Source organism: Rhinoderma darwinii, unplaced genomic scaffold (genome assembly GCF_050947455.1).
Source record: "Rhinoderma darwinii isolate aRhiDar2 unplaced genomic scaffold, aRhiDar2.hap1 Scaffold_463, whole genome shotgun sequence".
Lineage (NCBI taxonomy): Eukaryota > Metazoa > Chordata > Amphibia > Anura > Rhinodermatidae > Rhinoderma > Rhinoderma darwinii.
In genome coordinates this window covers 89,048-111,669 of record NW_027464008.1, presented here as the reverse complement: position 1 = coordinate 111,669, position 22,622 = coordinate 89,048, and the positions used below count along the sequence as shown (strand labels likewise).

The following is a 22,622-nucleotide window of genomic DNA, read 5'->3' as shown; positions in this document are numbered from 1 at the left end:
CCGCCATCCTTAATGGGCAAAAAGGACACGTTAAAAGCCATCCCCCTTTTAAAGCAACCAGACTGATCTTAGGGTATGTGCACACACACTAATTACGTCCGTAATTGACGGACGTATTTCGGCCGCAAGTCCCGGACCGAACACAGTGCAAGGAGCCGGGCTCCTAGCATCATACTTATGTACGATGCTAGAAGTCCCTGCCTCGCTGCAGGACAACTGCCCCGTACTGTAAACATGATTACACTACGGGACAGTTGTCCTGCAGCGAGGCAGGGACTCCTAGCATCGTACATAAGTATGATGCTAGGAGCCCGGCTCCTTGCACTGTGTTCGGTCCGGAACTTGCGGCCGAAATACGTCCGTCAATTACGGACGTAATTAGTGTGTGTGCACATACCCTTATAATTCAATCAGCATGACAGAGTGATATCTTCTGCCTTGTCCTCGTCAACCCTTTCTCCTGAGCTAACAACAACATCACCAAAATGATTTCAGCAGGTCATGTTGTGGCACGGCTGAAATGCAGTGGAAATGGGTCAATTTCCCTGGCAAGGAATGACTTTGCAGTTAATTGCAATTCATCTGATCACTCAGATGGTTTATCGCTAAAGCACTTCCCACATTGTGAACATGAATATGCCTTTACCCTGTGTGACTTTTCTTATGTGTAAAAAGACTTGAATTATGTGTAAAACATTTCCCACATTGTGAACATGAATATGGTTTCTCTCCTGTGTGACATCTCTCATGTGTTACAAGATTTGATTTATGTGTAAAACATTTCCCACATTCTGAACATGAATATGGCTTCTCTCCTGTGTGAATTCTCTCATGTTTAACAAGAGTTGATTTTTCTGTAAAACATTTCCCACATTCTGAACATGAATAAGGCTTCACTCCTGTGTGAATTCTCTCATGTTTAGCAAGTTCTGTTTTATCTCTAAAGCATTTCCCACATTCAGAACATGAGAATGGCTTTTCTCCCGTGTGAATTTTCTTATGGCTTACAAAATTAGATTTTTCTGTAAAACATTTTCCACATTCTGAACATGAATATGGCTTCTCTCCTGTGTGTCTCCTCTCATGTTTAGTAAGATGTGATTTTTGTATAAAACATTGCCCACATTTTGAACATGAATACAGGTTCTCTCCTGTGTGACTTCTCTCATGCGTAACAAGATGTGATTTTCGTGAAAAGCATTTCCCACATTCTGAACATGAATACGGCTTCTCTCCTGTGTGACTTCTCTCATGTTTAACAAGATTTGATTTTTCTGTAAAACATTTCCCACATTCTGAACATGAATATGGCTTTACTCCTGTGTGAATTCTCTCATGTAAAGTAAGATGTGTTTTATCTCTAAACGACTTCCCACATTCTGAACATGAATACAGCTTCTCTCCTGTGTGACTTCTCTCATGTGTAACAAGATTTGATTTTTGTGTAAAACATTTCCCACATTCTGAACATGAATATGGTTTCTCTCCTGTGTGACTTCTCTCATGTGTAACAAGACTTGATTTAACTGTAAAACATTTCCCACATTCGGAACATGAATATGGCTTCTCCCCTGTGTGAATTCTCTCATGTATAACAAGACTTGATTTAACTCTAAAACATTTTCCACATTCTGAACATGAATATGGCTTCTTTCCTGCGTGAATTCGGTCATGTAAAGTAAGACCTCTTTTATCTCTAAAGCACTTCCCACATTCTGAACATGAATATGCCTTTACCCCTGTGTGACTTCTCTTATGTGTAACAAGACTTGATTTTTCTGTAAAACATCTCCCACATTCTGAACATGAATAAGGATTCTCCCCTGTGTGAATTCTCTCATGTAAAGTAAGATGTTTAGGGGAATTATATGACAGATCTGTACTGTGAAGTCCTGGATGTACATTAAGGGCAATGTGGGTTTCTCCTGAAGACTGCTGCTTGATATCTTCATCTTCTATTTCATAATTTATCGAAAACATGAAGTTTCCCTCAGAGTTCTTACTGGCATCTTCTGTTAGGATTAAAAATAGATTTTGAGAATTTTTTCAAACCACAAAGTAGACAAATTTATGACATATTCGGCTATATGCAGTTTATTTTATAGTCAGTCAGAAGTGGATCCAGCAGGAAGGAAAGCTTTGAGCCATTCCCTTCAAAACCACCACTGGCTATGGCTCAAAAAAATACTGCCACAAAAATGTAATGCCTAATTCCAGCCTTAAAAATCTTTGAAAAACACTTTAAATGGACAATAACTTTTCATTAAAAACTTGTGTTAATCTAATAGTATACCTGACCTCTAGCAATTTTGCTTTCTTCAAAAAAAATGTCTAATTTATCCTTGCAAAGTCTGTATGAAGTTACTGCCACTAGGTGACTCCTTTTCTAGAATTTGTTGTCCTGCTATAAACGATCATGTAACATCTGCCTGAAAAAAACAAATAAAAAGGGCCGAAAAACGACACTGTGAGGGTGGTTTCACACACAGTGCAAGGTTGGAAATGTCAACGAGAGAATTATCAGAATTGATCTTTGTGCTCAAGTGGTTGAACTGAGTTTTCTCAGATCTTGGCTGTTATTGCAGCTGTTAATTGCAGCTGATGCCCCTCAAAATCTGATACTAAACCTAGTGCATGACCGGATCAACACCTTGTAGAGAGCTTCTATGTGCAGTCACAGCTCACTCAGGTCCAGCACTATGTATAACATGTTGTCTGAAGTGTTAGGGTATGTTCACACGGCCAAATTACGGAAGTAATTTGGGTGTTTTACGCCTGGAATTACGTCCGAAATTACGGCTTGAATACGTTGACAAACATCTGCTCACTGAAAGCAATGGGCTGACGTTTGTCTGTTCACACGAGGCGTACATTTACGCGTCGCTGTCAAAAGACGGCGCGTAAATAGACGCCCGCGCCAATGAAGTGTCCTGTCACTTCTTTGGACGTAAATGGAGCCGTTATTCATTGACTCCAATGAAAAGCAGCGCCAATTACATCCGTAATGGACGCGGCGTTCAAGCGCCTGCACATGCTGTTACGGCTGAAATGACGGGGCTGTTTTCTCCTGAAAACAGCCCCGTAATTTCGGCCGTAACGGATGTGCACGTGTGAACATACCCTTAATGTAATGTAAAACCAAGGAGGAACCTCACCTCAAGAAACCCCCTGAATTCACTTTCTAAATTCAATATTACTTACCTGTGGTAATACCTCCAGGAATGTCCTCCTCCACTTCACTCTTACATGGTTGATCGCCCCTCAACCACTCTTCGTCTGCTTCATCCTCTGCTTTAATATTGGTCAGATCTTCCCCCTGATTTCACATGTGTAACAGTTTAGTACAATACAGCAGAGAGTGCGAAGAATGTAACAGATCAACATAAGAAACCACCAAAATCTATGACCACAGGACCAAAAAGCTCCACACACCCCTATATAGATTTGGTATAGGGATCAACTTCATCTACCTGATGATTCTCTGGGACATTGTGACTTTCCTCTGGCCAATTCTGGGAATACCGAGGACTGGAACATCTCTCTGGTGGATTTCGCCTACTGGATCCATCTGTGGGAGACACAGTGACTACATGACTACTGTAGATCTGTCTATATATCAGACACTTCTTTCTACACTTCTATGTTTATTATCAGAGCCAAAAGGACAATGTTGTGCTTCTAACCAACTGCACCATGGTCCCAGTGCTTTGCAAGCTGCAGGCCTATTGTGGACTACCAGAGTGAACGGCGGGGAACCGATGGCTTTCTGCTCCACCATAGTATTCAATTGCATTTCCCTCTTAAGGATGTGAATACACGTGAAATCGGCAGGAAGCAGGGGTCCTATTATAAGTGCCCCGTGCCAACCAATGTAGTACCAGGTCGTTGCCCTGGAAAAATAACCTCTGCTTATATGGGAAGTCAAAAATTTTATGAGAGGGAACCCACGGTCAGACAAAGTACCTGTAGTAAGGAAAACAACTTCTCTAAGTTTCCCCTCTACAAGGTATGGGAAACCGCTCAGATGTTGGAGGAAGATCTACGGTTATATACACCCAAGTTTCCTTGCCCTGGTGCTGTTATGGCGAATGGAGAAAAAAAATTATATTTATGATTACATTTACTGGTAATTGATTTTCTGTGAGACCATGACAGCGCTATGATAGAGATGACCCACCCTGTCCTCCTCCATATACAGTATACACCGATCAGACATAACATTAAAACCACTGACCGGTGAATTGAAGAACATTGATGATCTTGTGACAATGGCGCCTGACAAAGGGGGGGGGGGGTATTTTGGTAATAGACAGCAAGTGAACAGTCAGTTCTTTAAGTTAATGTGTTTGAAACATGGAGAAGTGTAAAATGTCAAAAGCCAAATTGGTCATGTATCCCCAAAACTGCCAGTCTTGTGGGGTGTTTCTGGTATGTAAGGGTTCTTACCTACCAAAAGTGCTCCAAGGAAGGACAAGCGGTGTACCGGCAACAGCGTGATTGGCGGTCAAGACTCATTAATGTGTGTGGGGAGCTCAGCTGGTCCCAACCCACAGAAGAGTTACTGTACGACAAATTAATGAATAAGTCACTTAAAGCTATAACAGAAAGGTGTCAGAACACGCAGGGCATCGCAGCTTACTGCGCAAGGAGCTGTGTAGCCACAGACCAGTCAGAGTGCCCATGCTGACCCCTATACACCACCAAAAGCACCTACAATAGGCAGTATCAGAACTGGGCCATGGAAGAAGGAGGCCTGGTCCAATAAATTTATTTTTCTTTTACATCATGTGGACGCTGGGAACGTTGCTTACCTGGGAAAGAGATGGCAGCAGGATGCATTATATGAAGGCTACAAGCCGAAGGAAGCAGTGTGATGATCTGGGCAATGTTCTGCTGTTCCTGGCATTCATGTAAATATGACACGTACCACCTACCTAAACATTGCTGCAGACAAATACCCCCTTAGGCTGGGTTCACACGACCATGTTACGTCCGTAATGGACGGAACGTATTTCGGCCGGAAGTCCCGGACCGAACACCGTGCAGGGAGCCGGGCTCCTAGCATCATAGTTATGTACGAAGCTAGGAGTCCCTGCCTCTCCGTGGAACTACTGTCTCGTACTAAAAAAAATGATTACAGTACGGGGCAGTTGTCCTGCAGCGAGGCAGGGACTCCTAGCATCGTACATAACTATGATGCTAGGAGCCCGGCTCCCTGCACTGTGTTCGGTCCGGGACTTCCGGCCAAAATACAGAACATCCATTACGGACGTAACATGGTCGTATGAACCCAGCCTTATGGCGTTATTCCTCACGGTAGTGGCCACTTTCAGAAGGATAATGCCCCCGTCACACTGCAAATATTGATCAGGAATGGTTCAAGGAGTTGACTTGGCTCCAAATACCCCAGATCTCAATCCGATCAATTATCTGTAAGGTGTGCTGGAAAAACAAGTCCGATCCATGAAGGCCGCACCTCACAACTTACAGGACTTGAAGGATTTGCTAACGTCTTGTGCCAGATACCATGGAGATGCCACATTTCCATGGGTCAGAGCTGTTTTGGCAGCACGGGGGCGGCCTTTACCATATTAGGCAGTTGGTTTTTATGTTAGGGCTGATCAGGATAGACAGAGAGACATTTTACATAGTTACATAGATAGTGGGATAAACAAGGTCTAAGTCCATCAAGTTTAAACTTCTTTATAGAGGACTTGTCGGCTCACCTCACATGTCTGTTTTACTACATACTTGTATTCCCCATGAATCAACAATACTGAGGCATCTTTTATCAGAATTCTAAGTTATGCAGTTCCTCGGTTATTCCTACTGTAAATTTAAGATTTAATTGAGAAAAAGGGTGTTACCATTCCCCTTGTGAAAGAGTTGTCCCTACACCTTTTGATATTGTCAGCACTGTTTGGACATTGTCAGACTGTATGGACACACCCTCGGTTGGTAACACCTAGATGTCAAATCATTCATACATTTCTAGGAGGAATAACAGAGGAACAGTACAATGCAAAGTTCTAAGAAATGGTGATCTAGAATTGTTAAATTATGGGAAATGCAAGTATTTAATATATCTAACGAATCCCAGTAGATTTAGAGGAAGCTGAAAACCAATCTTTACACGACATAGACCCAATTCTACAAAAGTGGAAAATACCTCCATGCCCCCGGCTGACAAATCGGACAGATCCCTGTATCCACATTTTACATTACTAGCAGTAACCCTGTATATTGCGTCTTACAAGGAAGATATTTAATTAACCCTTTGTTATATCTCCATATGATTGTCACATCCGCTGTTCCCACATGGTAGAACTTTACACTCATGTTGTAGAGAATATAATAGCAGCGCAGATCTGTCACTGGTTATATAAGACTATGTTCACACATAGAAAAATGGTTGCAGAAATTTCTGTGATTGTCCAACTCATCTGATTGTGGTTAGTAAAACTTCATGTACCTGCTGCAAAAACAACAACAATCAGTTATAAGGAAACTTCTACAACAAATCTGTGACCATTCCCTAGTGCAGCACTGCAGCAAAGCGAGGAACGTGTAATCTGACATCAGGAATCACATATCTGTATATACTGCACATAATGGAATTAACACTTCAACAAAAAAATTATTATAAATTATATATCTATATCTCACCTTGTGATGTGCGCGGCCGGTAGTTCTCCATCATGACCTCCTCGTACAGATCCTTGTGTCCTTCTAGATACTCCCACTCCTCCATGGAGAGATAGACAGTGACATCCTGACACCTTATAGGAACCTGACACACACAATGATAGTCATTACCCAGACACCTCCAGTGCGGTTACTGTAGAATTTCCCAGCATTCCCAGCAGCGTCACCTCTCCAGTCAGCAGCTCAGTCATCTTGTATATCAGTTCTAAGATCTTCTTCTCATGTATCCGGGAGTGAGGGGGAGGCTCTGTGATGGGGCTCTGACTACTGCACCATCCTTCTGACTCATGGATGATGGGAGTCGTACAGTCACCCGATGTCTTCTTCACTATTGTGTACTCCTGCGTATGGGGAGAGACACTTAGAGAACTGAACACAGTATTCCCCCCTCAGTAGAAAGAGGGAGATTGTGACCGAATAGAGCTCTAGTAACCCCGCATCTGTAATACTGGAGGCCTCACCTTCAAAAAGACATTGAGAAAATAGAATGAGGCCAAAACTAAAAAGGAAATAATATTGGGGGCTACTAGATGGACCATGTGCTCCCCTCCTACCATCATCTTCTATGTTTCTATTTAGAGACATCCTGATCCTCCAACTTGTCATTCTCAAGGCTCTACAACATTACTATTGCTGCATTGGTGACATGACACATAACTGACCATATTGGTGGCTGATCTTCAGCTTTTCTGCTATTGGCTTCTTGACGTCACTTGGAAGGTCTGGACGCGGTTATACAGGATATTGGATTCTTCCTATTACTTCCTTTTATGTATTGCCCCTTCCCTATGTATGACTTTTTCTATAATGTAGACAAGTTTACCTCTCCGCTCAACAGGTAGATGATCTCCAAGGTGAAGTTTAATATTTTTCTGCTCATCTCATTAACGTATTTGTCCATCCTTGGTGGGTCATTCAGGAGAAGGAACGTTGTGGAGGAGAAGTTGAGAAAACTGGAGGAACTGGAGGATCTAGTACTGCAGACGTCTTTATAAAGATAGGGGAAGATAGAAATCATACAGGGGACATCATCATACGTGAAATACAGAACCTCACTTATTGATCATTGAGCAAGCGTATCGGCTGTGTGCTGTAGCTGACACTTCAAGGTATCGAGAGGGATCCCGCTCGTTTAACCCGTTAAATGCCACGGTCAATGGCGACCGCGGAATTTCAATTACTAGAAACAAGGGTGGCCCACTGCGATGTTCCAATGGCCCCCCTTGCGACGCGATGGGGGGGGGGGTGCCGTTGGTTGGCATGGCAGCTGATGACAGTCCCCAGGTCCGTTTTTCTGAAGGAATCAATAGCGCAGTCGACTGCGCTATTGATTCCGTCATTAAAACGGAAACCTGCCAGAATGGTGACAAACGGAAACCATTAGCAATGTTTCCGTCACCATTGATATCAATGGTGACGGAAACGGAAGCTGTGGTTTCAGTTTGACTTTCCGTTGCGGGGTTCACCCAACAGAAACGTCGACAGAACCCCGGTACGGAAAGCCAACGCTGATGTGAACAAGTCCTAAATGCAGCTCCACCTCTGGCCGTGCCCAGGGCTGGCATTAGAGGGGCAAACTGGGAAATTGCCCACGGCCCCAATTCTCAAAGGGCCCCCTGCTTCAGCACCGCTGTTCAGATGCCCGTCCGAGGATGAATGCAGCTAAAAAACAGTGTAGAGACTGTAAGCACAAAACTGCTCTCTCTATGCTGACAGCACTGTGTGATAGCAGAGCAGAGGAGGGCCCACCCACCGGCAGAATCGGCTAGTTGCTCAGTCTCTGTCAGGTCCTGCATCAGCTACCTCAGCCTAGCTTGTAGTAACTTTTTACAGCAAGCATTTAGCAGTCGGGCCAGACATAAGGGGAGGGAGACTGCGTAAACTCAAACACAAGAGATTTCCTGTACTGTAGTGTCAATGCTCCTCCACTCACCAAACTTCATGTGCAGAAAAGGTTAGTCTATGTGTAATGTGTGTGCATAATGTGCAGATATGTTATAATAATATTTATATAGCGCCAACATATTACGCAGCACTTTACAATTTAGAGGGAACATGAAACAAACAATAACAGACATTACATAGTGACACAGTTAATTTACAATTCAAACCAGAGGAGTGGGGACCCTGCTCGCAAGAGCTTACAATCTATGAGGAAATAAGGCAGAAACAAAGTGTAACAGTTTTTGTTCTGTACAATAGTTCAGCTATTTTTTATAGACATGGGTGGTACACATAAACCTGCATGAGCCGGTCACCAGCCAGTATCCGTGTATGACGCTTATTCTGATAACTAATCTAAAAGGGGGGCCATAGAAAGGAGTCAGATTAGGGAATGTTATAGGCCTGTCTAAATAGATGTGTTTTCAGGGCACGTTTAAAACTGTGGATATTGGGAATTACTCTGATTGTCTGGGGTAGCACATTCCAGAGGACCGGTGCAGCACGAGAAAAATCTTGGAGACGGGAGTGGGAGGTGCGGATTATGGAGGATTTTAATCTAAGGCCGTTAGCAGAACGTAGATCCCGAGTAGGGTGGTAGACAGAGATGAGGGAGGAGATGTAAGGAGGTGCAGCACTGTGGAGAGCTTTGTGGGTGAGAGTAATAAGTTTGAAGTTTTTTCTGAAGGTGATGGGCAACCAGTGTAGTGACTGGCAAAGATTAGAGGCGTTGTTGTAGCGGTTGGTCATAAATATGAGCCTGGCTGCTGCATTGAGGATAGATAGGAGAGGGAAGATGAGAGTGAATCAGAGCAACAATAAGAGTTTTGGCCGTTTCCTCCGTAAGAAAAGGGCGGATTCTGGAGATGTTTTTGAGGTGAAAATGACAGGAGCGTGAAAGTGATTGAATGTGAAAGGAAAGGAAAGATCTGAGATATGTGTGTAGATATTTGTATATATGTGTTCTGTATAAATGTATGTAATATAATGTGTGTAATATGTATGTATATATGTTTAATGTGTGTAATATGTATGTATAAATGTGGAATATAATCTGTGTCTTGTGTATGTAAATACTGTATGTATATAGCGTGTAAATATACTAGATGTATGTAATGTGCACCTATATGTGTGTGTGTGTATCTATATATATATATATATATATATATATATATATATATACACACATACATATAATACACACACACACACACACACACACACGCGCGTGCGACAGTGAAAAAGTGATTCCTGGGGAATCCAGAGTATTTAGTTTCGGGGCCTATACTATAGAATCGGCCCGGAGATGCATTTCGGTCCGAATAAATTCACCATGAAAGTCCCTCGATAGCCCTGTCAGAATCAAACAAAGCAATCGGGTCACCATACTCACCACCCACCCTGGTCTTTCGTAGCGACGTGTCCCTGCCGGCAGGTGAGATGACGAAGCTGTTCCATATGAGTGCTGCAGCCAATCACAGGCTGCAGCGATCACATGGGACAGCTACGTCATCTCACCTGCCGACAGGAACGCGTTGCTACGGAAGACCAGGGTGGGTGGTGAGTATCGTGGTTTTTTTAAATCTCCTCTTCTACCCTTATTTTTTCTATAACCTACAAAATGGCGGACATTTGGACGATTCGTGCGCCGATAACTTCAAAGGTTTAGGATTACGGCTAATCAGAAAAGTTTATACAATTCGGACCGAATTCAATTCATGCCAAATAGGTTCACTCATCTCTAATACTAACCCTCCTGGTTCTTAAAACAGCGGCACCAAAGCTGAAACATGTGTCCTCACACTGTCACACAAAACATTGTGATTTTTTATGGCGTCACGACACAATACAGTGGTGGCTGGAGCTAAAGAGAAGCCATAGGAGGGTAAGTGAGCAGCAACAGTTTGAAGTTTAATGAAATTTTAGTGTGTAAAAGCAGTCCACACTGACATTACGGTGTATACAGGACCTATATCAAACACTGATCGCAGAGTAGAAATCAGAGGAGCTGAGTGGCAGTAGAGAGTAACAGGCGGAAATGGTCATGTGACCTCAGTCGAAAAACAATAGCGCCACTAGATTTGGACTTCCTCTCCTTCCTACACAGCAGTCAGTGTTTGATAAATGTCCTCAAAGCCTCACACAAGTGTGGACTGCCATTACACAATAAAACGTAGTCACTCAAATAAAAAGTTATGTGCGTAGTTGTAATTTATTTTCATAAGACAGAACCTCATGCCCAGAAAAAGAAATAACTACAAAGAAAAGTAAGGAAAAGTGGTGTGATGGATATTAAAACGTAACCTCTAATAACACAGAAAAAACTTCTTATAAAGAAAGACTGTTCCTAATAGAGACAGGGAAACTGCTTACTCTAGTGGGGCAAACTTCTAGTGTAATTGTATAAGAAGGTGGCCGTTGGTAAGGGTAATTATTCTGAAAATTTATTGTAGTGTGACCGTGGGGACTGTTGGTCCTGCAGAGTATCACTTTGGTAATTGTCTGCAATATACTCTTGTATTAAAAGGGTTTTCCCATCTCAGACATTTATGGCATATCCACAGGACATGCCATAAATGTCCAAAAGATACGGGTCCCGCACCTTTCTCTAGAAAGAGGACCCCTGACCCCCCTCCTACCTTCTGTTGCTGGGCTGCAGCCATTATCTGATGATAATGGCTGGCGCCCAGCCATCTATGTACCAGAAATAGAGCTACTCTGTTTCTGGTACATAGATCTACCGCAGACAGTGGCCAGAGTCCAGTGGGCTGTCCTGTGGATATGCCACAAATGTGGAAATACCACATAAACACGTGTTCCGCCTGCATAGCGAAATTTGTCTTGTGTGCCGCTGATGAAGCGGTAAAAAACAAAACTTGTCGGCACAATATTTCCAGATTTGGGGCCCCACTTTTAATTTTGCCCAGGGCCAAATTTTGTCTAAAACCGGCCCTGCCCGTGCTCGGTTGTTTATGGAACTCCTATACAAGTGAATGGAGTGAGTTGTGCACATGTGTGGTCGCGATAGCAAAAATTCCTCTTGAGGACCCTTTATTGCTTCCAATTTAGCCCTGATGTACACCACCAAATTTAATTAAACAAATGGAAAGGGAAGGGAAAGAAATGGGAAAAAGAAGGGCAAGAAGATCACCTGATCTATTATATTGAATTATTAAAATTCAGTAAAATTACCGGCTTAGGTATAATATACAAAAAAGGGAATGGGGTGAATGGTCCCTCATTAAAGTACACCCCATATAATAGATAAACTCATTCAACCTATATATGATAAGATGGTAGAATGGGGGTGAAGGGAAAACGATGCATGCATCAGTATCAGATAGCTAGAGTGGAGTGCACAGAGGGGCAAACAATATGATAATGTATATGTCCCCAGGGTACACCACTATATTGTCCTCTGGTACTAATTAATGTGGAATGTGTGGTCGCCCCTCCATTCATTCTCCACCTGGATGCAGTCATCACCTCACCAGGTAGGTTGGGTGACCCCCGTTCTCCACACAGAGGTGGGACCCCCATATATCAGACATTTCTGGCATATCTCTCAGATGAAGAGAGTAAAATTAAGACAAGTCCCCCCTAGACAAGGAAGACCTGACTCATGACATCCTGACACATGGCGGATACTGGGGAGACATTGCTGACATCTCAAAAGACATGGTGCACACTATACAGTCAATGTTTGACATGAACTCTGAGGTTCTGCGGCAGCTGAGGTGACATTATATACAGATGTAGACATATTTACCTTGACTTTAAATGCATTAAATAAACAATGGCTAGATCTCTTATCTTGACTTTTTCAATGACTTTTGTTGTGTGATATCACGCTGCAGCAATTTATCAGAATCAAGTTAAAGATGGTTACATCAGTATAATGGAACCATGCAGTGTGATCTCTTATCATCATGTCATAGCGCAGGTGGAGTGGAGCAGAGTTTATTTTGTGGAATACGGATTCAGTATAAACCTGTATTTTACTAATTTAACCCCTTCCTGCACTTGACATTTACCACTTAGGAGTTGTTCACCATAGGGGGAGTTGTCATGCCATAGGGCAGACCTGAAACCTGCCGCAAAGGCTAGAGACCTGAAAGAACTACTCTTACGGTCATTTAAACCCTTCGACCATATAGACGATTTTCAATTTGAATCTCGTTTTTCTTTTTTTTTTAGGAGTATTTAAGGAATTATTTTGCCTGTAATTCTCTTATAAAAGAATTGTAAAATAATTGTGTCGTGGTATTTTTGTATGTCTTGGCAGTCGACTACGGTATTGCTTCCGTTAAAATGACAGAACCCTTGCACAACGGTGACAAACGAGAAACCATTTGCACCGGATCTGTCAACATTGAATTCAATGGTGATGCAAACAGAAACCTATGGTTTCCTTTTTTGTTTCAGTCAGGGTCCCGTTCATGGGTTCCCCTGACTGCAAGCTCTGACGGAGCCCTGACTCAGATGTGAACGAAGCCTAAGCAGGCTAAAAAAAAATATTATTATTACCTACCAGTAATTTCATTTTCCTTTCACCTCCACGACAGCACCACCAGGAGGGATTCCCAGCCTATAAAAGGACAGGACACAACAGGAAGCAGTTTAAATTCCCCCTCCTCCTTACCCTCTCCAGTTAATACCAGAGACTTGATAATATACCGGCTAAGAATTTTAAATAAATTTATGGAAAAGAGTGGAAAAAACCACGGTGCTGTCATGTAGGTTAAAGGAAAATCAAATTACCGGTAAGTTCTAATAATTTTTCCCTCTCTTCCTCCACGACAGCACTACCAGGAGGATTAACATAGATTTATTTCTAGGGGGGACAATGGCCTGTAAAACTGTACGGCCAAAGCTAAGGTCTTGGTTGGACATTATATCCAATCTATAGTGTTTAAAAAAAGTATTTGGACTAGACCATGTCGCAGCTCTATAGATCTGCTCGATTGAGGCAGAAGCACTCTCAGCCCAGGAGGTAGAAACATCTCTGGTTAAATGAGCATCAAAGAGGCTCTGTCACCAGTGTAGAAGTGCCCTGTCTCTTACCTAATCTGATAGGCGCTGTAATGTAGATAACAACAGTGGTTTTTATTTTGAAACACGATCATTTTAGAGCAATGAACAATTTTAGGTTTATGCTAATTCATTTCTTAATGACCAACCGTGCATTTTATAACTTTTTACCAAGTGGGCGTTGTAAAGAGAAGTGTATGACGCTGACTAATCAGCGTCATACACTTCTCTTCATTCATGTTTAGCTGTGCTGTCACTTACTCACACATTAACTTTACCGAAGTGTTTTGAGGGTGAATAGACATCGCCTCCAGCCAGGATGCGATGTCTATTCACACTCCCGACACTTCAGTAAATTTTCTGTGGGATTTACAGCACAGCGGGATCTTGTGAGATCACTCTGTGAATGACATATGACTGGAGGCATACGTCTATTCATACGCCATTGTTCCAAGAACCAGCTACTCCGCGTGTTCACAGCAATGCTGCAGGTTACATATATATATATATATATATATATATATAAAGAATGTCATGTGACCCCTGCAGCCAATCACATACTGGAAAGGTCACATGTGAAAAAAACGCTATCACAGGGTTCACCAGGACAAAGAGCAGCCAGAAGAGCAGGGACGTGTTGCTATGGCAACGCTCGGAGAGGGGAGTATAGGCCTTTTTGTATTTTCACATCAGAAATTCCGGAGGACTATACGCACACCATTTGGGGTGAATATTCGGCCGAATTTCCTTGCGTGTTGTGGGTCATAGATGCTACATGTGAACATTCAGTTAAACCGCACGGTAAACGCCATTAACAAAAACAAAATAGCTTTTTTTCACACCCCCGTAAAATGTATAAAAGTTAGTGAATAAGTTGTATGTACCTAATATTATGTCATTACAAAATACGACTCGTCCCACAAAACATCAGACCACTACAAAAAACAGAAATAACAACTTTAACGCTCTCTGAAGTTCCTGCACTACTGACCCCAAAGAGGTTGGTATCGAAGGGACTAAAATCCCGATCAGTCTGGGATTAGGAGTCCAGTGGGCTGGGTCACTCAATGATTGACAGCTATCTATATACACATTTATACAGGGATCAACTGCTCCCTACCTCTTATGCTGCAATCGCTGAAGGACCTGTGCTGATGTCACCACCATGTGACCGGCGCAGGAGGAGCGGAGCTCAGCAATAGAGTAGTACTGGATGAAGAACCTGTGACGATATCAAGATCACTTGAACGGTACATCAGGGGGGCGGAGCTTAGAAGTGGTAAGATGGATGAAGGACCTGTGATGATGATCACGTGACATGAGGGGGTCATGAGGAACATGTGACCGATGCAGGAGTGGTCGTAGCTAAGCAGTGCAATATATAATAGTTTGTGGCTAAAAGACCTGTGATGATTTCACCACCATGTGACCGGGGCAGGAGGGGCGGAGCTTATTAGTGGAGAGACGTATTGGATAAAGGACCTGTAACGATCACGTAATGTGAGGGCTTGGTGAGGGTTGGGGCCCTGTGCTGTGTGGAGAAGTGATGGATTCAGTGTTTTCTTCTTCGATAGGTTGTCAGCAAGAACTGGAGCCAGGGTAATGCTAGGAGTTGTAGTCCTCTCCTCTTATATTCCTCCCCGTAAGGTCCTGTAATAGCCAATAATAACAGTCTGGAAATGCTGGGTATTGTAGTCCTATCCTCTTATACCCCTCCCTGTAATATCCTCTAAAATCCTATAATAACAGTCTGGACATGCTGGGAGATGTAGTGCTATCCACTTATACCTCCTCCCTGTAATGTCCTCTGATATCCCATAATAGCAGCATGGAGATGTTGGTAGTTGTAGTGCTCTCTTCCTATGTACAATTCTATGAAGGCTTTTATTTATTCTGGTCCTGCAGCAGAATTTCTAGATTTGGATTTGGCCACGAAGTTGGGGGTTATCCCTGCACCTGTGGAGAAACCCATTGACCTTTGTTTATTGGATGGTACTCGTGTGTCTGGAGGATCGGTAAGATGCCGTACTCCTGGTCTGAAGTTTTCAGAAGGAAGTATCCACTGTGAGCCTGTTTCTCTTCTGTTAGTTCTCTCTCCCTCCTATACAATTATTTTGGGGTATCCTTGGTTGTTCCTCCTTAATCCAGTGTTTGATTGGACTTCAGAAGAATTAGTGCAGTGGGAAAATTTTGTTCAGGGAGATGTTTTACTTCGCCGATTCTAGTCGCAATCACCAGTCTCCAGGGTCTGCCTGTTGAGTATAGAGAATTTGTGAATGTTTTGTGTAAAAAATCTGCTGATGTTCTTCCCCCTATAGAGAGTATGAGTACCTTAAAGATGCTCTGTCTCCACATTATAAGTGCCCTATCTTCTACATAATGTGATCGGCGCTGTAATGTAGATTATACAAGTGTTTTTTATTTAGAAAAACAATAAATTTTTTAGATTTATGCTAATGACTTTCTTAATAGACAACTGGGTGTTTTTTAGCTTTTGACCAAGTGGGCGTTGTAAAGAGAAGTGTATGACACTGACCAATCAGCGTCATACTCTTCTCTCCATTCATGTACTCAGCACATAGTGATCTTGCTAGATTATGATGTACTGTCACTTACCCACACATTAACGTTACTGAAGTGTCTTGAGAGTGAATAGACATCGCTTCCAGCCAGGACGTGATGTCTATTCACAATCCCACAAAACGAAAAGTTTTACCAGTACAGCACGGTATATTTATTAAATTTGATTCAAGGTTAGCATTTACATCAGTGGGTATACACTAATTTTGGGAATCATTTGTATGTTCACATTTATTAGGACACTATCATAAACCTTAACAATGGGTAACTGGAGGCGTTATGCCTTCGTTATCTATAAATTTAGATGGATATATACCTATTTATCATATAAAATAATCAGTATATAGATACATTATTGACCCTACACCAAGTGTTCCCAGCTGATAAATTCCCCTGGATAAACCCCCCCCCCCCTTTTTGGACTATTTGTCCTATTGGATTACGTTCCTATAGGATAGATTCTATTCCAGGTAGTAAAATGCCCGCTACACAATGGAATACACACTGAGCATGCGTGAAATTAAGATAGTAACTTTTTGCCAAGATGGCCACCGCGCTATGTGCGATCTAGTACGCATGTGCGGGAATAGCTGCTTGCGATCTCACGGGATTTTGCGATGCATCGCAAGCAGCAATTGCAGTTCTATTACACATGTGTGTTATACGTTGTATACACACATGGACAGCTGAGACCAAGAGGAATGAGCCCTTCCGGTTTCTGCAATTGACATTTTTGAATGATTTTGATTATACACAACTGGGCGAGTTATTATGTCATTAACACTCTATTGAATCTAGGACCTTTTTTTTTTCCGTACAAGTCCCTTAAACACCATTAAGTATATTTACATGTGCACTGGCATTCATGTCTGTATTTTAACACTGCACGTTGTCTTTGTGCAATCCATTTTATATTGTATTTGGTCTTAATCACTGCTTGATTTCAATTGGGCTTTGCAAGCCTTTATATACCTATGACGTTATGCTTGAAAAAGTCCTGTTGGACTGAAACGTCGCACGGGTGAATAAACAGCTGAAGCTTTTTTGGAAGTGCTGCCTCTGTCCATTTCTTGTCTGCTATTCACAATCCCGACACTTCGGTAATGTTTATGTGGGACTTAATGACAGCAAGCGGGATCTCGCGAGATCACGCTGTAAATGACGCGCCCACCTCCAAAAAGAACTGCCGAGAAGCATCAGGGTGATGGAGAACGGAGGCTGAGGTGAAAGCACTCTTGAGGTTAATAAATGCTGATTCTACCTCCGGAAGCCAATCCTTGGCGATCACCCCCCTCTTGGTGAGGGATGAGATTGCAGCAGTCAGACACGAGAAGTTCGAGATAAATTTCCGATAGGAGTTTGCGACTCCTAGAAATCATTGTATGGACCGAAGGCCCTGTGGACGTGGCTATTCTAAGACGGATTTCACCTCCTCTGGGTCCATCTTGAGTCCACTGTCAGATACGATGTAGCCCAGGAAGGGCAGAGAGCTCTTCTCGAGAACACAGTTCTCGAGTTTAGCATATGGGCGATTCCCCGTTAACCGCAACAGAACTTGGCGAACATGCTTCCGATGTGTTATCAAATCAGGTGAGTAGATCAGAATGTCGTCCAGATAGACCACCACACAGACATACAGCAGATCCCAGAAAATGTAATTTACAAACTCCTGGAGCACAGCTGGAGCGCTACATAAACAAAGGGCATCACAAGTTATTCGTGGTGGAGGTCTCGGGTGTTAAATGTGGTTTTCCACTCGTCACCTTTGCGGATACACATCAAGTTATAAGCTCCGCGTAGATCCAGCTTTGTGAATACCTTGGCCCCACGAGTTCTATTGAAAAGTTCTGAAAGAAGCGGCATGGGATACTTATTCTTGACGGTAATTTGGTTCAGGCCCCGGTAGTCGATACAAGGATGAAGAAATCCGTCCTTCTTCTTCACGAAGAAGAATAAGGCTCTGGCCGGAGAGGAAGACTTCCGGATGAACCCTCTCGAGGTTCTCCTTAACGAAGGCGGTCATGGCCAGGGTCTCTGGCAGTTAGACAGGATAAACTCGCCCCCGAGGTGGTGAGGCATCAGGAAGTAACTCAACCGGGCAGTCGTAGATGCGATGACCAGGAATTCTCTCTGCTTCCTTCTTACTGAAGACGTCCTCAAAACTAGCATGACGTGAAGGTAGATCGGAGAGTGACTGAGACAGTGGAGGAAAAACAGGACGAACCTGTGGCAGGCAGGGGTTAAGGCATTTGGGCCCCCATTGGAGGACTTCTCCAGAACTCTAGTCGAGAACCGGAGTGTGTAGACAAAGCCAAGGCAGGCCTAGCAGAACAAGGTTGATAGCTTTAGGTAGAACGAGGAAGGTGATCTTTTCCGAGTGAAGGACTCCGATTTGTAGTGTCAGTGGTTTAATGACGGACAGAATAAGATCGGGAATTGGTAGTCCATTTACAGAGGCAACAGCCAGGGGTCTCCCCAAAAGAACTGTGGGTAGAAGTAGGAGATTCACTAGCTCCTGGTGGATAAAGTTTGAAACTGCTCTGGAATACAGATAGGCAGAGGACGGGTGTGATGTCTCTCCATAGTTGATGGTTACATGAATAGATAACTTGGGAGAGGCTTTGACGTTTGGCGTCGTCCCACCTACGGTTGTCTCTGCAACCAACACTAGTTGCTTGAGTTTCTGGGCATTTCTGGACATTGGCGCACGAAATGGCTTTTAAGGCCGCAATACGACACAGACCTTAAAAGCGTCTGCGCTGTTTCTCCTGTTAGGACAATTTGATTATGTCTACCTGCATAGTTTCTTCAGTAGAGCAACAGGAGGAGGCAATAGGGATCTCTGGAACGAGGGAGCCAGTCTGCGGAAAGGTCTCTCCCGCCGAACCTCCTGAGCACGTTCCTGGATCCTCATGTCAATAGATACAAAGGGAAGGACCTCAATAGTTGGTGGGCGTGGAACAGTTAAATTCAAAAGAGGCTGCCTGCCGGCAGAAATAAGCCCTGTTTTCCAACTATTATGTAAAGAAAAAATAAAAAAGTCTTTATTCGATTTGCAACAGGACAGACTAAATAAAATTTAAAAGTTAACGTCCATTTCTGACAGCTGTCAGCGTAGTGCCAGACGTAGGAGCTCTGTCTACAAAGGGTTAAGTACCACAGCTACAGAGCCCTACATACAGTTAGTTATTAGTTAGATTCTAAAGCGTCAATAGGACAATTATTAAAATATAGGTAGAAGCCACCCCGACATGTTTCGCTACGATGTAGCGTCTTCAGGGGTATCGGGGCCAATGATCAAAACCTCGCATGTACCCCAAAATGGTACCATTAAAAACTATAGCTCGTCCCGCAAAAAATATATTCCCTCATACCGCTCAATCCACAGAATAATTAATTCTTTACAAATAGTTTTTCCATGTAAATGTAGTAGAATATAAAAAAAAATATTACATCTAAGAATAAAATTAACTTGTCATTTTATTTGCATGTTGAATTCCGTAAAGACAATGCGCAAAAAACAATGGGGAAAACGCTGTTTTTTTTTTAAATTTCCTATCCCACAAATATTTTTTTCCGCCGTTTCCTAGTACATTACATGGTACAATAAATGGTGCCATGAAAAACTACAAATCGTCCCACAAAAATCAAGTCCATAGGTCTATATCGACGGAAAAATAAAAAGTTATGGCTTTTGGAAGGTGGAGAGGAAAAAATTAAAAACTGAAAAACGGCTGTGGCAGAAAGGGGTTAAAATATGGACGTGGTCTAAAAGAGACGACATCATGGGTTGTGGGCCGGTCTCAGCCTGAACAGACTCACGTGACTGTGTATGTATGTCCAATGTGGAAAAAGCCAGAAGGCTATTGAGATCAGTGGAAATTGTGTGTACTACAAGCCACGTGGTCTCTGGTGGGACAAATACTACATGAATTTCTTGTTCCACACATAAATTGCCCTTCCCACAAATGTGCACAGAAGTGTAAAGTAATAACCCCCACATCATAGACTTGCAGCAGGTGTTCTTAACATGGCCACCAGTGCCAGCCTGTGCCCGCAGTAATGGCCAAAAAAAATAAAATAGATAAATATTGTTAAGGATCTGCCAGGCACAGCGTCTGTATCCACGCCCATAGGTAATCAGCCTGCACCTGCTTCTATGTCTGTGAGACTGACTCCATCTTCCACCACTCAGGATGGCAGGCTTAGGAGTGGGAGAGCCTATCACAGCTTGGCCAGACGGAGCTAGCTCCCGCCCTCTGTCTATTTATACCTGCCTTTCCTGTTCCTCCTTGCTTGTGATTCTTCTTGTTTTGTTTCCTGGCCCTGCTGCAGCTTCTTTAACCATTTGACCCTGCTTTATATCGACCCTGGCTTACTGACTACTCTCCTGCTCTGCGTTTGGTACCTCGTACACTCCTGGTTTGACTCGGCTTGTTCACTACTCTCCTGCACTGCGTTTGGTACCTCGTACACTCCTGGTTTGACTCGGCTCGTTCACCACTCTTGTTGCTCGCGGTGTTGCCATGGGCAACTGCCCCTTTTCCCTGGCTTCTGTGTACCCTTGTCTGTCGGGCACTTATTGAGCGTAGGGACCGTCGCCCAGTTGTACCCCGTTGCCTAGGGCGGGTCGTTGCAAGTAGGCAGGGACTGAGTGGCGGGTAGATTAGGGCTCACTTGTCCGTTTCCCTACCCCGACATTACATATATATATGTCTCTTCTTACCGTGTGGTGTGCGTGGACAGAAGTTCTCCATCATGACCTCCTCATACAGATCCTTGTCTCCTTTTAGATACTCCCACTCCTCCATGGAGAAATAGACAGAGACATCCTGACACCTTATAGGAACCTGACACACACAATGATACTGTCATCACCCAGACACCTCCAGTGCTGTTACTGTAGAATTTCCCAGTATTCCCAGCAGCGTCACCTCTCCAGTCAGCAGCTCAGTCATTTTGTAGATCAGTTCTAAGATCTTCTTCTCATGTATCCGGGAGTGAGGGGCAGGCTCTGTGATGGGGCACTGACTACCGCTCCATCCTGCTGACTCATGGATGATGGGAGTCGTACATTCACCTGATGTCTTCTTCACTATTGTGTACTCCTGTGTATGGAGAGAGACACTTAGAGAACTGAACACAGTATTCCCCCCTCAGTAGAAAGAGGGAGATTGTGACCCCACATCTGTAATACTGGAGACCTCACCTACAAAAAGACATTGAGAAAATAGAACGAGGCCAAAACTAAAAAGGAAATAATATTGGGGGCGACTAGATGGACCATGTGCTCTTCTCCTGCCGTCATCTTCTATGTTTCTATATAGATGTCATACCGATCCTCCTGGTTCCTTGTCATTCTCATTGCTCTACAACATTACTATTGCTGCATTGGTGACATGACACATAACTGACCATATTGGTGGCTGATCTTCAGCTTTTCTGCTGTTGGCTTCTTGACGGCACTTGGATGGTCTGGACGCTGTTATACAGGACACTGGATTTTTCCTATTACTTCCTATTATGTATTGTCCCTTCCCCATGTGTGACTTGTTCTATAATGTAGAAAAGTTTACCTCTCCGCTCAACAGGTAGATGATCTCCAAGGTGAAGTTTAATATTCTTCTGCTCATCTCATCCCTGTCCTTGTCCATCCTTGCTGGGTCATTCAGGAGAAGGAACGTTGTGGAGGAGAATATGAGAAAACTGGAGGAACTGGAGGATCTAGTACTGCAGACGTCTTTATGAAGAAAGGAGAAGCTGGAAATCATACAGGGGACAACATCATGTGTGACATACAGAACCTCACTTATTGATCATTGAGACATGTCATCTCACCACCGCCATCATGTGACTACTGCACCTGTAACTATTATATTCTATACATCATATATTACAGTAACTCCACATGTAACACGTCATCTCACCACCTCCATCATGTGACTACTGCACCTGTAACTATTATATTATATTATATACATCATATATTACAGTAACTCCACATGTAACACGTCATCTCACCACCTCCATCATGTGACTACTGCACCTGTAACTATTATATTATATTCTATACATCATATATTACAGTAACTCCACATGTAACACGTCATCTCACCACCGCCATCATGTGACTACTGCACCTGTAACTATTATATTCTATACATCATATATTACAGTAACTCCACATGTAACATGTCATCTCACCACCGCCATCATGTAACTACTGCACCTGTAACTATTATATTCTATACATCATATATTACAGTAACTCCACATGTAACATGTCATCTCACCACCGCCATCATGTGACTACTGCACCTGTAACTATTATATTATATTCTATACATCATATATTACAGTAACTC

At 43.1% G+C, this 22,622-nt stretch overlaps 1 protein-coding gene across 1 annotated transcript; it reads right to left on the bottom strand.

Moving 5' to 3' along the window:
• Window positions 1–386: 386 nt before the first annotated feature.
• On the bottom strand, window positions 387–22,105 carry LOC142718384 (uncharacterized). Its single transcript, XM_075848748.1, has 9 exons — window positions 21,834–22,105; window positions 21,192–21,365; window positions 20,984–21,107; window positions 7,529–7,692; window positions 6,873–7,046; window positions 6,667–6,790; window positions 3,471–3,568; window positions 3,202–3,316; window positions 387–2,012 (listed from the first exon to the last, which is right to left on the bottom strand). The coding sequence occupies exons 1-9, from the start codon at window positions 22,026–22,028 to the stop codon at window positions 643–645; spliced, it is 2,538 nt and encodes an 845-aa protein (XP_075704863.1). The 5' UTR covers window positions 22,029–22,105; the 3' UTR covers window positions 387–642.
• Between the last annotated feature and the right edge of the window lie 517 nt (window positions 22,106–22,622).

Bases quoted from the DNA above. Each gene is read 5' to 3' on its own strand.
- LOC142718384 (XM_075848748.1), bottom strand. From the start codon at position 22,028: ATGATTTCCAGCTTCTCCTTTCTTCATAAAGACGTCTGCAGTACTAGA. The intron at 7,693-20,983 runs GTAAGAAGAGAC...ATCTTTATAAAG, and splicing joins CTGTCCACGCACACCACACG to ACGTCTGCAGTACTAGATCC. The intron at 3,317-3,470 runs GTAGATGAAGTT...ATGTGAAATCAG, and splicing joins ATGTCCCAGAGAATCATCAG to GGGGAAGATCTGACCAATAT.